This window comes from Eurypyga helias, unplaced genomic scaffold (assembly GCF_000690775.1).
Source record: "Eurypyga helias isolate BGI_N326 unplaced genomic scaffold, ASM69077v1 scaffold17938, whole genome shotgun sequence".
Lineage (NCBI taxonomy): Eukaryota > Metazoa > Chordata > Aves > Eurypygiformes > Eurypygidae > Eurypyga > Eurypyga helias.
Window position 1 is genome coordinate 105219 of NW_010267889.1, and position 17089 is coordinate 122307.

At 46.9% G+C, this 17089-nt stretch overlaps 1 protein-coding gene across 1 annotated transcript in view; it reads left to right on the top strand.

Moving 5' to 3' along the window:
* Window positions 1-12640, top strand: part of LOC104514045 (calcium-binding protein 8-like) — a 103883-nt gene extending 91243 nt beyond the window's left edge. The window contains 3 exon segments of the mRNA XM_010157584.1: window positions 6290-6443; window positions 10525-10527; window positions 12513-12640. Of these exon segments, the coding sequence (XP_010155886.1) occupies window positions 6290-6443; window positions 10525-10527; window positions 12513-12640 (285 nt within the window).
* Window positions 12641-17089: the final 4449 nt, after the last annotated feature.

The window sequence follows — 17089 nt, forward strand, 5'->3', positions numbered from 1 at the left end:
GCTGTCAGCAGGGCGATGCGAGACCTCCACAGATGGCTGGGCATGGTCCCCAGAGAAAGTGCTTGTGCACATGTGGGAACAGCCCCAGGCCCTGCCACAGCCCACCGAGCTGCCCTGAGGGACCGCTGCGTGCTTCCTCCTGGGCTGTAAATGCACGTGCACTGGCATGGAGCGAGCGGTGGAAGGCCAAAAAGAAGTAGTGATGGGGTAAAAGAATGAGGGACCCCTCCATCTTCAGCTTACAGCACGCAGGCAGCCAGCCTTGACAGGGATGTGTACGGAACAGAACAAAATACATCTTCTATGCCTACACTGCCGGGGCTGTGGGACTCCCACCCCTCCTTCAGTGGATGTGTAGGTCAGCAAAGGAGCTGGGGGGGCAAGTAGAGGAAATTAGCTTTGTTGTAATGGTAGTCATGGTTTGGGGGAAGCATGATTTTGCTTTAAAACCGGTAGCATATTGCAGGCTGCGAAATGGCTTTGTCTATCTGTCCCGGGGGGGGAGTGGGCAGTTGCTCCGGGTCTCGGGCTGGCAAATGTTCTGCCTTTAGTGACACATTTTCTTTGACAGAAAAATACATAATGAGAACCTTCAGATTTGGAGGGGGGTTTCTGTCTGGGCATTTAGAAAAGATTTCATATGTTACCACATACTTTAATATACATATGTATACACACCTTAGACTTTACACTTTATTGTATATGTGTAAGACAATGCTTTTACAGTGGGGGCCTGCCACAGTGCTGTGGATTGAAGCAGCATTCACTGCTGCTTAGGCAGGAGTAGCTTCAGCCTTCACAGTGCAGCACATCCCATCTGCAAACACAGCTTCGCTGGCAGGATCTCGCTTCCTTGCTGCACGGTCTCTCTGCTCTTCCAGACTCCTGACTTCTCCAGCATACACCTTTGTCTTCTCATTATAAAATATCCGTGGCTGAGCTTATCTAGGAGGTACAGTCGGCGCAAAATGGCCATTCATCTGGCCCCTAGGCAGAGATGGGAATACATTAGATTTTGCATGGAGCGCACTGGGGCTGTGCGCTTTAATATACGGCCAACACGAAACATTGGTCCTGTAGGAAAGTCCCAGATCAGTAATTTACGAGCTCAAAGCCCATTTGGCTCAAGGAACAGCTGCACAGTGGGCTGGGAGCACTCACAGAGCTGCCTGCATCCCAAGCAGTGTGGAAACGATGAGACTGTGGTTAGCACAGCACTAAGCCCAGCTTGCTCTGCAAGGAGTCTGAGTGTTTTGGGGGCCACATCCGGTGTTGTGGCAATTGGCTGCAAGTGTGGGCAGAGTCAGTTTGCATTTGCCTTGCAGGTATTCAGGGCACCATGGCCTGACATGCAATAGGTCTGAGAGCAAAACAAAGGTGCTGTCTTGTTATTGAGAGATTATCAAGGGCTGCCCCAAACAAGAAATGTATGAAACATGAAGCTTTTAGATTTGCAAATGGGATTATTCAAAAGCATCAGGCAAGAGCCTGCTCTCCTGCTGCTGTCTCAATCTCCCACCTCACTGTGGGGTAGTACACCAGTAAGCATCATAGAATCACGGAATGGTTTGGCTTGGAAGGGACCTTAAAGACCATCTAGTCCCACCCCCCCTGCCATGGGCAGGGACACCTTCCACTAGACCAGGTTGCTCCAAGCCTCATCCAGCCTGGCCTTGGACACTTCCAGGGAGGGGGCATCCACAGCTTCTCTGGGCAACCTGTCCCAGTGCTCCCCACCCTCTGCGGGAAGAACTTCTTCCTGATGTCCAATCTAAACCTCCCCACTTTCCATTTAAACCCGCTACCCCTTGTCCTGTCACTACAGGCCCTTGTAATTTCCCTCCTCCTCCCCGTGCACACACACACACCCACCAATCCCCCTGCAGCTTTCCTGTAACCTGTTTAGGTACTGGAAGGGGCTGTAAAGTCTCCCTCCTGCTCCGGGCGGAACACCCCCAGCCTGTCCCCATGGCAGAGGGGCTCCAGCCCTCGGGGCATCTTCGTAACCTCCTCTGGACTCGCTCCAACCAGTCGATACCCTCCTGATGTTGAAGGCCACAGATCTCAGTGCAGAACTGCAGGTGGGGTTTCATGAGAGCTGAGTAGAGAGGGAGAATTGAGAGAGACCTTGACAGCCCAAGAGAACCTTTTTAGATGGCTTACATGGAAAACCCTTGCCCAATAGGCTCAGGAAGAACAAGTACCCAAGTGCTCTCCTAGCTAAGGCCATCACTGCCAGAGAAGCCAGTTGAGTGTCTGTTGGTGCGGCCGCAATAGATCCTGCAGGTCAGCAGAACAGCCCTGCCCACATTGCTGCAGGGTCCCAGCCTGGCATCACCCCATCTGCACATCAGTGAAGCCAGTTTAGGATTCAAGAGAGGAACCTCCCACGCGCTTTTTTTTTTTTTTTTTTAAAGCAGAGTCGATACTAAAAGAAGTTATCGTAAGTAATATTTCAGCATTTAACTCTTCAAAGCAGCAGCTCCTGTCACAGAGTCTTTTCCCTGCATAGAGCAGAAGGAGAGCATTCCAGGCAGGACACAGAAGTATCTGCTAAAGGTCCCAGTAGTGAAGCCAGTGCTCTGCAGCCACGGCAGCTGTCAGTCAGCTGCAAACTTTGGAAATTGGGGGTAGGGACTCTGCTTTAATTCCCAGCAAGAAATCTAAATCGAGGAGTCAGGAAGCTACAGGCTGGATTAGATCAGGTCCATTCTCCCTTCCAGATATCTCCTGGGACAACATCCTCCATCTCCAGGAGATGTCTCTGCTGAGGACAGTTACTGAGGTCCATCAGAAACTGCAGTGGATGATTCCTGGTGCTCTCCATAGAAGCCAATAAACCTGTACAAGTACAGGGTTTCATTTAGGGCACTTAACACCTAACTTGGGGCATCTGAGCCTCAGTATTAAGCACAGTTTATTTTTGTATCACTGCTTAGAATGTCTTGCAAGAGCACTCGTTCAAAAGCAGCATCACTGATTTCTTCTAATTATAAATCCTATAGAAAGTTTTCATCTTGCAACTGTCAGTTTTCCTCTCAGTAGAGCCAATAAAAGTTAAGAGTTGCTCACTGGTTATTGTCATTACAATAAAAAGCCAGAGTAATTGAAAAGTGAGTCAGGGAAACAGATTGGAGAGCAATGATAATAGAAGAAATTACCTGGGTGCAAGCCCAATGCAGACTCTTGTTTCTGGCTGCACTGAGCTTGAGCCCAGTCTGGACAAATTCTTGGTCCAATACATACCCAAAACGGAGGACGTGCCTCCTGCATGCAAGTACCAGAGCACGGAACAAAGCAGGAGCAATCGCCACGTCCTTGCCGACAGGCAAAGCACTCGGGACATGGGCCAATAAGGGTGATTTTTGAACCCCATCTGAGGGGGTTCCTCTTCCTAAAAGGCAAGAACAATAATTTCTCCCTATATTAGCATAAAGCTTAAAAGCAAGAGCTGGAGATGCAACAACAGATGTGTATTTGTCAAAGGAACAATTATTTCCCACTAGGCATATGAACTGCTACGGGAAGACGTAAAAACTCACAAGTCATTACTGCTTCCATGTTTTTAGGATTAGAAGATAATCCTGGTTGTGTTTGTAATCCAGGTAGCTTGAAAGCAAGGCAGCAGGTAGCGTCACAGGAGATTCTGCAAAGCTCATTAGTGCCAATGCTGGTATAGAGGGACACCACGAAGGACTCCTAGGAGTGAGAGAAAAGGAGCAGCATGTGTATGTCAGCACAGTCAATGCGTGTCCCAAGGTGAGTTTTCACACCTCTCACTCTGGAGGCAGGCACGATGGAGTAGGAGTCTGTTCTCCCAAGAGTCATCGTGGGACATAGCGAGGCAGATCCTGAAGCATTCAATTGCCTTTTACTCTCCTGAATGAGAGGATGCATGCACCTTAACAGGGGTCCCTCATCCTCAGCTACCCAGCCCACATAGTCTGTGAGCACTTCCAGTAAGTAGGTCTTAAGGAAGCTCACACATCCCTGCAGATATCCTCAAAAAAGGACACAAGAGCAGATCACAGAGACACTGCTCTGGGCTGTGGAGCACTCTGGGGTGAGCATAGATGAACACAGGTTTTGGACAGCTTCCAGAAAGACTATTCCCTGAAGGGGAAGGGAGGGAACCAAACCCTTAAACTACAGCAAAAAAGTTGGTATTGGCCTCAGAGAACTGTCCCCGAGCCAAGAATAGGAAGAAAACTCAACACAGGTTGTACATCACACCCTGTTGAGTTGGGACGGGGCAGCCACGCAGACAGGCTGCTCCTGCAGCAACCACAAGATGAAGTTACGGGGTTTGAATATGGGTGGACTCAGGAAGATGCTGAGGCTCAAATTAAGGTTTGAGTTTCCGCAAGACAAAGACCTCAAAGGAATACAGGATTGGGTGATAGGTGAGAAATCTTTTACCTCCACGACGCTAGTGTGCAGTCAGTGCTGCAGGAAGCCGGCTGGGAAGGCTGCAAACCCTGGGCAGTGTCAAAGCACTCTGCAAACCTGCACTAACAACAGCCCTCGACACCGCTGTAAGGCAGCCATATGAATTAACCCCCATTTCCACACCTCTAGTTGCCAGGAGAAACGCTTCTCATAATCATGCTGGTGGTGAAGTACACAGCTGCTCGATTTTACTTGCTCTTTTAACATTAAAGAAAGAATATGAGCGGCAAGCTTCGCTCATGCACAACAAAGCAGGCTGGAAATTTGTCACTAAATACCAAGGGGATTTCCAATCCAACTGTGAACTATGCAACAAGGAGCCACTGGTGACAATTGTGTGCTCGCTGTTTTTAGCTGGGTGGTGTGAATGTGGAGTCCCTGAGGAACAGGGACAGCAGCAAAACCACCAAACCCACTAGACTGGCTTTTCAGAGAACTCATTGAAGCAAACCCAGGAATTTTTGGCTCTTACCCCTGCTGACCACTTTTCTGTAGATTTTCTGCACTAGGTTTTTGATCATTGCGTGAAATGAACAAATACGTAGAATTGTAGGAATCAGTGCTTTTAAGGATAGATGAATAAATATAGATCTGTATGTGTGCAAATCTGCCTACACAGAGAGAGATATGCATAAATATTTCAGGGTCCAGGTTTAATCAAAGCACACTTATTTTCCTCAGTTAACCACTTTGAGGATTAATTATTTTGCATTTGTGCGATGAGGTGTTCAGCAGTGGTCAGGGAAGATAACCTTAGATAACATGCTGAGCAGCTCAGAACTGATAAGGCTTGTTCTGCCCTTATCAGGCTGGGGGGAAAAGGAGCAGGAGTTTCTTGCTGTACCATTTCCAAAATGCCAGCTATGCAATCCGATCACACGCTATTGCCATGCTCTCAGTTGCAGAAGCAGGCACAAGTTTGCATCGCCTTTCCTCACTGCAGCCTTAAGCCAAAGGTGTTTGGTCTTTCTGAGGTTTCTCGAAGGTGAGTAGTGTCAAAGAGGGGTACAAGTCCTGGTGCTCACTGTTTGCTGTAGGCAAGCCTGTGTTTTTGGGCTATAAGGCCTGAGAGTTCAAGGTGCTGTTCACAGGATGATCACCTGCAGCACAGGGGGAGACTCAGGATGACTGGAAGCATTTCAATCTTTTACTGACCGCACCGATGTCTCAGAGAGACTGATCTGCCCACCCGGCACTGCAAGGCAGCTGTGTGAATGCTCTGTACTCTGTACCATTAGCACATATTAATACCACAGATGTTACACATACACGAAGTTTCTCTGCTGCAAAATGTTCATTTCTACATACTCTGCAGGAATCACCTGGTTTCAATACCTGGTGTGTATAAGAACAACATTTACCTCCTGGATTTACAGAGGTCAGCTAAGATGGAAATGTTCTCTGCTTGTGCTCGCCACGCAGGCACGACTGGAGAGCTAGGAGTAAAAAAGGGGCAGATCCAAGCTTGTGGCTCATGGCAAGGTGTAAGAGCTACCAGGGGAGACTCTTGGGTTTGTGTGTCTGTTGGGATGGCCAGGACTTGTACAAGATGGCTGCATCTCCAGCCTGGAACACCATCCTGGCATAAAACTGTGTTTCTCTACTGCTCTACTGGCATTAAGTAAGCTGGCAAGAGTTCTAGCAACATCCATTTCCAACATTCACACTGTTAATGTTAAATGAACCCAAAAGAGCAAAATTTGCAAAGTTATATTGAGGTGTTGAAACGAGGTTGAAAAAACCACAAGTAGGGAACTGCGTCATGCCCACATGCCTCGCTTCCTCCGAGTACCTCCGAGCTTGTTACCAGGGACTGTCTAACTCCGTCCTCTTCCCACAGTTCGACATGCAGAGGATAACACTGGAAGAGCTGAAACACATCCTCTACCACGCCTTCCGGGACCACTTAACGATGAAGGACATCGAGAACATCATTATCAATGAAGAGGAGAGTTTAAATGAAAACTCTGGCAACTGCCAAACAGAGTTTGAAGGTAAGAGAGAAAGTTTCTGTGCTTCATCTGTAAAACTGTCTGATCTGTGACGTGCAATGGGCAAGCACCGAGGCAGCATGGAGTTATTTCAGTAAGTAGCAATGACACACTTAGAGACCTCAAGAGCTGCTGTTACCCTTCTTCCCTGTGGTCTCAGTAAAGCTGATCCTGTTTCAGGAAGGTGGATGAACTAGCGGGTGCTTTGCCTTATGGCCCTCCTGTCTCACGGGATGTGCAGCCCGTGCCAAGGTAGTGGTGGGACTGAGGCAGAGGGATGTGCAGCCCGTGCCAAGGTAGGTGTCTAAGACAGACTGAATTTCCCCACAGAAATGTGCATCTTTCTCTCAGCCTGTCATGGAAAGACCTTATTGGCACTTGGTCCTGCTCTAGCAAACTGTGTTAGGTCCCAACAGTTTTCTGTTGCCTTTGCACAAACAGGAAAGGTCTTTTGCTCTGGGCTCCCAGGGAACAGCTGGGGAGAGTCCTCTGCATTGTAACACCAGCAGTGAGCAGCGATGGTGCATCTGCACGCTGCTGCCCTGCACACCTCGCTGTCGGGACCACTGGTGTACAGCTGCAACATGCAACATGGGTACACCACGGGACAGCTCTTGGGAGAGTGCGGGATCAAGGTCTAAGCAACCCCCAGAGGTAGCTAAAGGGAAACGTTTTGCTTTGGCAGCTGTTGCTTAGCACAGCGTCCTCTCAGCAGTGCCACCAGACCAGCGAGCAAGCGATCAGCAACTGGGATCAGACACAACCTCAACTGTTACAGTGGATTTGGCACTTCAAACAGAGCTAGTCTGGCAAGAACATTCCCCATCTTAAGGCACCTTGGGAGAAAGACTTCTCTTGGCCAGAGAAACCTATGCTGTTCCAAAGCATTGCTGGTTGGAACAACTAAAGAGATACAAATCCTCTCAAGTGCATGAAAGTCCAGGAAGATACCTACAGAGAATTTCAGGGTTTGTGCACATCACCCTGGGACAGCTACTGTGCTTTCCCACCTACAGCAATGCCACCTTTTATAGACCATTTTGGGGGAAATCCTGATACTCCAGAAGGTCAAATAGCCTCTGAAAGGGCACTGGGCAGAGACAATGAAGTGGCTTTAAAACAAAGCAAAGGGAAAAAAATATTAGTGCAATTCTTAGCATGGGTAATTAATGGGATTCACAAGCTATATCCAGCACATTCACCCTCTGCTAAATACTGCAGAAAAGATGTAGAAGAGCACAGCTGAATTTTAAAAAGCCTGCAGGAGGGAGGCAAGCAGCAATGCTCTCCAAATCAAGCCAAGCAACATTTTTTTTTGTTGTTCCTCCTGGAGAGCAGCAGGGAGGAAGAGATGCTTACTTACATGAATGGAGTTGTTAGTCCCCACTGACCTCCTGATTCAGCGGAGAAATGCGCCAGCTGTCACCGCGGCGAGAGGCATGCAGGCTTCTCTCAGCTTCGGTACTTGGGTGAACTATCCCAGTCACCAAACGAAAAAAAAAATAGGTCCAAAAACCGAAATGCTCAGCATCTCATTTTGGAAGTCCCAGCTTCCAAAAGTACAGCAAGAACAGCTTTTCTCGTGGGATGTTGGCATTGCTGGTGCTAGGCAGAACCTAGAAGCAAAACAGACCCGTTTTTAGACGTTAGAAATACACACACACAAATCCACCAGAAAATAAAGATCAACCGAACACTGTCAACAAAGATGCAAAGTTTTGCTTCAGGACCCAGAGGAATGGGATGGTTCTGGTCCATGGCAGCTCTGTCATGAGCATTTCTCCCAGGAGAGGCAGGCTGAGAGCAGGTTGCATCCCTGCAGGTCTCTGAGCTGGCCATGCCTTTACCTGAATGACCTACTTGTGCCCCGATGTTCCCATTTCCCAAACACTAAGATCCCTACAGGGTGCAAATGCAGGAATTAGGGGAGAGATCCCTACAGGGAGAGCTGTCATGAAGGATGGACAGCATCTCAGCCTAGCTTTTAATGCTGCACAGAAGTGTCTCCATCTAGCCAGTCGCCCTTTCCTCACTTAATTAGTGGAATGCAGGAGATGCTTTTTGGGTATAATTCCTCAAAGTCATTTTAGGTGCTACCTTGGGATCGGATGAATTGCACCTTAAAAAGCATCTATTTCTTTAAACTGTAAAGGTAGCCTAAAGGGACTAGCTTAGAGGCTCACATCTATATTTAATGCACAATTCACCCACTCCACAGAAGCATCTTTAATTATGGGTAGGAATGAAGCCAAGATGATCCTCAATGGCTTTCACTGAGGTTTGGGAGTGGTTCCTAAGCGAAGAGACATAGCCGTTACTTTCAGTAGTACCTTGCTGAAATGGGGGATCTCCACGCACTGTCACCTCATCATCGAAGAGAAGCGCTGAAACCCATCCTGCGAACAGAGACATCCCTCCTTCTCCACATCTGGAGTTAGTACCAGCCAGGTGCGAAACAGCACTGTACAGGACACATCTCCATCTGTACAAATTTCTGTCATTCTCATAACTTTGCTGTCTTGGCTTCTTGTCACAGTAAGGTCTTCACAATTATATAATGTACTTCCTATACCAACATGGACGATATACCTCTCTCTCTCTCTCCCACCCTCATATACACACACAACCACACACACGCTTTAATACAATATTCATATTATGGTCAAGGAAAAGACCAGGATTTTGTTCAGTTCACTCTGAACATGAGAGTCATTTGCAAGATGTCAGATCTAGGCTTACATTACAACTTTCCCTCCTACGCATTTCTAGGGGTTTTCATTTGCCTTATTCTTGATGAAGAGCAAAGCAGTGAAGATGCCCAACTCCTCAGTACAAGCAGCCCACACCAGCTCTGCCGATAAAGAATATAACCAGAAGGGAGGCATGGTTATGTCTTCAGCTTTTCTTTCAATTTTTATTAATGCTTAGGGCAGGAGAACAAAGCTGAGAGACAAGAAGAGCGTGTGTTTTTATGAGAAGAGACACAAGAAAATGACAACTGTTTGCAGTGACATTGCCCTAACAGAAATTTGTAGTACAAAAATCATTTGTCTGGCAGTTCCCTTTATCCAAACGCTCATAACATTAAGCTCATGGCAAACAAGAGTGCCAGCTGGTTACAGTGACCCATGCTGTCTGCCACGGGTATTTCATCCTCAGCCCTGATACTCACATTAACTGGATGTGCAAGAGCTGCCACAACTCCCCTCCCTGCTCCCCCCAGACAAGCACTAAGAGCATCCACTCCTCAGCTCAGGGCTTGGAATGAAAAACTGACCTCTTAAAACAAAAATAACTCCAGCCAGCCAGAGAAAGCAAATATCAGTCACCTTTGGCAGGGTTATGACAGAAGCCACTATAAATCCACTGTAGCTATTCGTGTTAGCAAGCTTTTTTCTGCAGGTGAGAAGGGTCTCGGCACTTACCCTGACCAGCTCAAACCCACTGTGGGCATTGTGACCAGCCTGGCAGCCACAGCCAGTGGACTGATGCCCCCTGAAATGGGCTGGACCCCATGACCATTAACCTCACGTTCTGGTGGAGAAATAGCGACAGCAGCTCTGTCTCTGCCCCTTAGTGACTCCGTGGTGAGTCCACCTCACCAGCACGTTCTCTCATCTCTTGAGAAGGTGAAGGGTGACCCAGTCTTGATACACCTTTGCTTCTTGAGATCTCATTTACATTGGATAGCCTAGGAGTTGCTATCCCGGCATCTGCTCTTCTGACAGATGCCGGAGCATCTCCAGAGGAGCTTCAGGCTCTAACAATGTTCAAGGAACCAGCTCACATCCAAACTCCTGCACAACCCACGGGTATTAGAAGCTTCTGCTGGCAACCAAATGCAAAACAGATTGAGCATCCATCCTTGCAACAACGCCAGCTATGGAAACCAGCAGGGAAAAGCGCAGATGCCATGCTCAAGGGATCTTGAATTTGGAGAGAGAATTGAGGGCCAAAGCTCACCAGCTAGCAGGAAGGGCAAACGGGTCTTCATATTTAAGAGGGCAATTCACAGGACAGCACATTGTCTTGTTTGTAGTGAAGAAAGTTGGTAATTTCAGCTTGTCTCCCTGTGGATCGCAAGGGGGTAGAGGAACTGTAGTACTCACCTTCTTGCTGGAGTAATTCCTGCACCAACAGCAAGAGGGTCTCTGGGTCTGCAACACCTACACATTTCAGCACAGACCTTTCTTCTGAAGCTTTTGGTAGGTTATTTGGTCCCCTTTCAGTTGATGAAGAACAATAACAATGACTTACCTGGATCCTGCTGTTCTAAAACTCCATTTTTACTTGATTGTATAACAGGAGTCTAAAGAAATTGTTCAGTTCAGGAACATTTCTGCAAGGAACACTGAACATGCTTTACTCTCGTCCTTTGAATAGGACAGATGCCATCACAAAAAGCCTTGGTCAGTCTTCAACTGCTGCTCCCAGTCACCATAATCAGCCTCAGAGCCCCTCACAGAACAACAGTGCTGACTGTGATGGTTATGTTACTGTTGTCTGCTGGCTGGGAGTGTTTTCAAAGTACAGAAATAACAGCAAAATAAATCTGTGGTTTAACAAGCTTTTCAAAGTGCTGGGCCATCATGAACAAAACCAAGAAACCACAGTATTGATTTTGTTCGCATTATAAAAGCGAGTGAAGGAATCGGGGAGTAGAGCAGTGCAAGCAGAAAGCAAGTAATTTAGGAGAGCTACCGTAAGGGGGATTTCATTATCTGCACATAATACAGCGAGTCCCCTGGACCACTGGTAGTGCAGCATTTCCCTGCCCTGGGCAGTCTGGCTCAAAGTGCTGCCTCATGAGGGCTTCTTGTGCCTCCGGCACTGAGCTGATGCTGGGGGACCGTGGGGGAGCTGGGATTAGGTCACAGGCACTGCTAAATCCTGGCCAGAGAAGGTGAGGGGGGAGGAAACAAGTGTTCAAACTGCAGAATCCAATGCTCCTCCCTCTCTGTGTAATGAGCTTCAAGCCTGGATCAGAACAAGGAGCTATTTTTTCCATATATTCTAAAAACATTCTCCTGGATTTTTCCAGCTATGGGCACTTAGAGCCTTCTCCTGGTCACACTTTAGCTTTACTGTAATTCTGAGCTTGTTGCCAACCATCTGAAAGTCTCCCATCATCACAAGCCATCCATGAGAAAAAGGAGACAGGTACATCGCCAGAACAAGACCACGTGTTACTGCCCATAACAGCAGGGCAGAACTATCCATCCCATGTGTGAGGATCTTCTGCATTTCTGTGACTATCTTGGGGGACTTTAAAGGCCTTTTCAAACAGAATAAACTTCACAATACCTCGATACCACGTATTGTTCTGATATTCACAGGTAGGGACGCTAAGACAGACATGAACTGGCTTTAGCAAGTCACAGCACGAAACCTTGTTGATTAACTTAAAAAAAAATAAAACTAAATAAGGTCAAACGCTAAAAATCCCAACTCTGTCTGCATTTTAACTGCCACAAATTACGCTCACCTCTTTTGACAATTATTCTGCAAGTGTTCATTTGAAAAGGTTCATAATAAGTCTGATTTTACTTAGGCACGGAACACCTAGACAGTTTGGAAAAACTACTAACGTACTGTGCATACTCATGGGAACTATCACAGCGGTTTTTAAGTGTTGGCAGGGAGCACATCTTGAATGTCTGCTCATTCCCAGTTGACCTGGATGAGTCTAAGGGATTCACAGAACACCAGTATTTGCAATTAAAGAACTTTAGAGAGAACTTCCTCAAGAGCTTAAAAGAAATACAGAGATATACCAAACCACCCCTACAAGCATTTGAAGTATTTAAAAGCCAAGATGAGAGAGAAAGGACTTCCTGCAATATGAGAGGGTGGTCTGTTAGGAAAGTTGGTTTGGAAGCAGTAAAAGGTAAGGTGGATTATTTGGAAGTGTCCCAGCAGGGAGAGGTAAGACTTGGCTGGCACAGGGGACAGGGGGTTATGCCAAGATAATGATCAGAGGCAAAGGAGGATTTCTGAGCTCAGCTGACCCTGGTGGAAAGCAAAACCATTACTTTGGCCAAACATCTCATCTTTCCCATGTCTTCCCTGCAGTGCACGCCCAGAAGCAGAACAGACAGACCTGCGTACGGAAGAGCCTTATCTGCGCATTTGCCATGGCCTTTATTATAAGTGTGATGTTGATCGCGGCCAACCAGATCCTGCGGAGCGGCATGGAGTAGCCTCTCGCCATGACACTGTGAACCAAACTGACCATGCATGCGCATGCCACCGGGTGAGCTTCCCCCGAACCGACTCTCACACGGCAAAGAGACAGAAGCAGGCAGATAAAGCACCATCCGACAAGGAGCCGGAGGCCAGCAGCGTAATGTGTCTTGTGAATCAACTACATCCTTTTGGCAGGGACATAAAAGGGCTGTCTTAATGCTTTAAAGGTTTTGTTTCCTAATGCAATAAAAAATATATATATATATATACAGGAGTCCCGAATTATTGCTTCAGAACAGCAATGGTAACTTGGAAGAAACTTTCACCCAGCAGCCTGTTTTGCAGTTTTAAGGAGGCACAGCCTCATGACTTATTGCAGTGGGGCTGTCTTTTAACCTAGGGGCCGACTGACTATTCCACGTAGCTCTCCGCTGGGCCCACCTTCCCAGGAAGTGGATCGTAGCATTGCAGCAAGCCAATTCTGTTTGTTTTATTTCATGTACTCCAGCTTCACTTTGTTTTTCCCTTATGACCATGCCTGAGAGTTAACGGCATTAGAGGGGAGCTAGAGCATCCTTGTACAGTATTTTCAGAGTAAACAAGACGAGAATTTGCCAGCATCACACAAAATTTCTATTTTTGCTTCGTAAACGCCGCCTTTGACACAAGACTGTGGGTTAGCATGAGTCCTTTCACCATTTTTTTCCGACTGTGAATCAGGGCTTGAGAAGCACCACCCGTCTTCACACATGGGCATTTCTGAGATTCGTGCACAGTCTTCCAACCGACTCCGCAGCCACCAGCGCCAGTTCAAACTCCCTCTATTTGGTCCTGTCTGCATATTCGACAACGTTTGCTTTCCAGCACTGCTGACCACCTTCTATATTGGTCTTCAGTAACCTTATCTGAGATGTAACTCACGCAAGCAAGAGCTTTCCTCCCCTCTCCTTGCCTGCACAATTTTTATTTCATTCATTTCATATGCCCTGGTTGTAATCTGCAGTGAAACCTCCGTGTCAGACACCTTCTCGTGGGAGAGGCTATATTTTCACTTACACAGGAGTGTGTGGATTTGACCAGCCGGTTGCTCCAGTCCTTCCCACCACCACTGCCGCCGTCCCATGGGCAGGCTCCCAAGAGGGTAAGCTGAAAGGCAGCCTGCAGCAAGAGAAGAAGGAATCAAACAAGGCTACCACCGTATGTTACGTAGCATGTCAGACTTTCAGATCCTGCAAGTGTCAGTTATTTTTCCTGGAAGAGATTTTAATGACCAGCAAGGAGAAGATGGAGTAGTGCAGACTAGAGACACAACACGGCCTGCAGAAAGCACAAGGACTGGGTGAGTCTGGAGCCAGGATTATATCGGAAAGCATTTTTCCTTTTAAACTTGATGCAAATCTTTGCATTTACCTATAGGATTAACTGTGCACTTGTGCGTCAGCCCAGGAGAGATCTGGTTTCCTTGCTGATGCTCACAGAGCCGGCGTGGGGAGCACCATCAGGGAGATCCGTGGAGGCACTCGGGCATTGGCGTTGCTGTGGCTTCGTGGTGCCAGCTGGGCAAACTCCAGAAACACCACGGAACAAGAAGATCTTGCTCCTGTAAATGTAGATGACTGTTTCCTGTGTCAGGATAGGGGGCAGGATGGCTCTCCAAGGGATTGCAAGCTATGAGCTCCCCTCATCCTACACAGCAGCCATCGGCTTAAGCCTGGATTCATCCCAAAGACTCATTTCAGGTCTTTCTTTGATTACAGTTTCAGTCGGTAACATTTAACTTGTAGTTTTTAGTAGCCTAATTTAAAAATCTGCTCATTGTTCTGTCTCCCATCAACCCTTTAAACTCATGTAACCAGTTTGGATTTTGCCTTTAGGTGTGTGTCTCAGTTGCCCACCTTCACATCACTGCCATTTTCCTGGTGTCCTCCCTCCATCGCTGAAGATGACAATCGTCTACTCCAGAGCAGCTGAGTTGTTATTTTTTCCTGCCTTTTACAACCACACACTTCTGTATTCCTGTTCTGCTGTGACTAAGGGAGGTCAACTGCAAAATATTCTGCAAAAAAAAATTGTTGTATCTCCCAGAAGATGGAGAGATTTGTGTTGGCTATAGGGCAGCAGCAGACTTCAAGAGTGAAAAAATCTTAGGCAAGCTCTGAGTGTGGGATTCACGTGGCTGGGGAGCCACGGCACGCTCCCAGCACTTGCTCCACTGGACACTGATGACAGTGAGCTTTGAGATCATTTTAGGGAAACTGTCATCCACAATTTTTAGGTCTCAGGGGCGTGTGAAATGGTGGCAGCAGTGGAAAAAAAGTCTAAATGTTACTTGTCACTGAGTGACACTTATTTTTTCCTCCGGGGCTGAACATGGGCAGCAGGGGCAGATGGAGATGGAGCAGAGAGGTGGACCCCAACCCACCAGCCCCACTCAGCAACAGCAGAAACACAGGGCAGAACAGTGCCTCTTCACTGCTCCCAGAAACACAAGCTAAAACGCATAGACCAGGCATTTCCTCACGTTATTCTAACTCATCTGACAGCTAATACCAGGCAGATTCCAATTATGACAGCTACCTTAAAGACAAGATGGTCTTCTGCATTCCTTTAAGCTTTTTTGAAGGCTCCATAAATTCTACATGCATGCTCCATAAAAACCTTTGTAAATACAGTCATTTTTCAGTATAATTCTTCACCTTGAATCTCTATTTGTAAAACCAAACCTATAATTAATATATCGGTAAAAGCCATAGCCTGGTGTCAGTAGAGTTCATTGCCAAACTCCCCACTGATTTTACTGGGTACAGGACTTGAGGGCGGTTTCGGGTTTGCTTTTTCTGGAGGGAACTCAATTTATCCATTATGAATCAGTGTCATGTCTTGCCAGAGGTCTCCTTTTCTTTCCTAGAGCAGCCTTGCTCCATCTAAAGGTGTCTTGAAAAGATCCCTTTTTTTAATCAGTCAAGCTCTTCTGGTAGCTAGAGGCAAAGCAGGATGGATCAGGCCAAGCCATTTCATCTTTTACTCTCCCCACCACCTTTCTACCGACACCTTCCCATCCTTCCTAGCCAGCAGCATTGGACGTGTGTCTCTTACCTACCTCCCTGGCTCCATTTATGTAACATCCATTTATCATCATCTTTTCTTTTTTTTTTTTTTTTACACAAGAAGGAAAAAGGGCTTTTTGTTGCTTTTACAGACAGTAGGTAAAAATAGAGCAGTAAAATTTTGATTGGAACCTGATGGCAAAGGCTTAGGGGGAAGAAAGTAGAAGAATCAAAGAAATAAAAATAAAAAACCCCACATCCCATACTTTAAGAAAAAAAACTATTTAAGTGCTAATTAACATACTTTAAAAAATACCCAGACTGCAGCAGTGCTAGGTAGAGCTGTCAGAAAAAGCACTAAACTTATGCTCTTGCCAGTTACATGAGAATTTAAGTGTCTTTTCAGCACAGCAATTCTGTACAAAAAGGATATTGCTATGGCAACCCTTGCTGTTCGTGACATGTGTGCCACTGTGTCGGAGCGACACCAGCAATTGCAGATACGCTCCCAGCCAAACCAAGGGTGGACAAACAGCTCCCGGCAGCCCGGGACAGCGTTTCAGCTTGTGGATTAGCAAATTATTAGAAATTGTGAGCACCCCAAAGACCACTCTGTTGTCTTTGCCACAAAAATGTGTGTAATCAAACAGATTGACATGCAGGGAAGACTTCGAGATGGAAACGATCGTTTTAGCTTGAAAGAGGCTTTGGTTTGATTTGGGAGCAAATGAAATCAATGCAGTGTAAGCACTGCATGACACAGGCTGTCCTGTGTCGAGGACACTTTAGGCAGGTCCTTCATGTAGGGATCGATCTCTGATGGGAAGGATTTGGGTTACTGCTCCTGTAAGGCACTGGTCTGCCACTGAGAAGTAATTTCTAATCAGAAGCAATATCAACAGTAATTTAAAGAATTAAACAGGGTGGGAAACCAGGAAAACTTGGCTTTGTTAGGGACAATTTGGTCCTCATGCTGCTGGAAGTCATATAGGACAAAAGAGTTGACAAAGTAATTCTTTCTCACATTTGATAGGCCAGTTACTGTTAGCAGATGCCTTGTCCTGGTGAAGGTGCTCGCAGACCTCCCAGGACAAGGCTGACCTGTGAGCAGACGGCAGGGAGATGGTAGGAGACCCAGCTACCTGCCCCTGCTCCCAGGTGGGCTAGAGCTGCATAGTTGGGATCATCTGGTGATTTGGAGAGATTTCATACAGGCAGCTACTGGGAGTTCACACGTTGGATATAGTGCAGAGGTAGGGCTGGACGTTGGTGCTTTACATGGGGACTTCCAGCAACTTTGTTAAAGATATATACATATATACCCATGTTTTTAAGCTGGAGGCAAGTAAATGGGGTGTTTTGGTCCTTCTTCCATAAGAAATAGGATAGCAAGCAAGCAAATCAAGAACAGGTAGA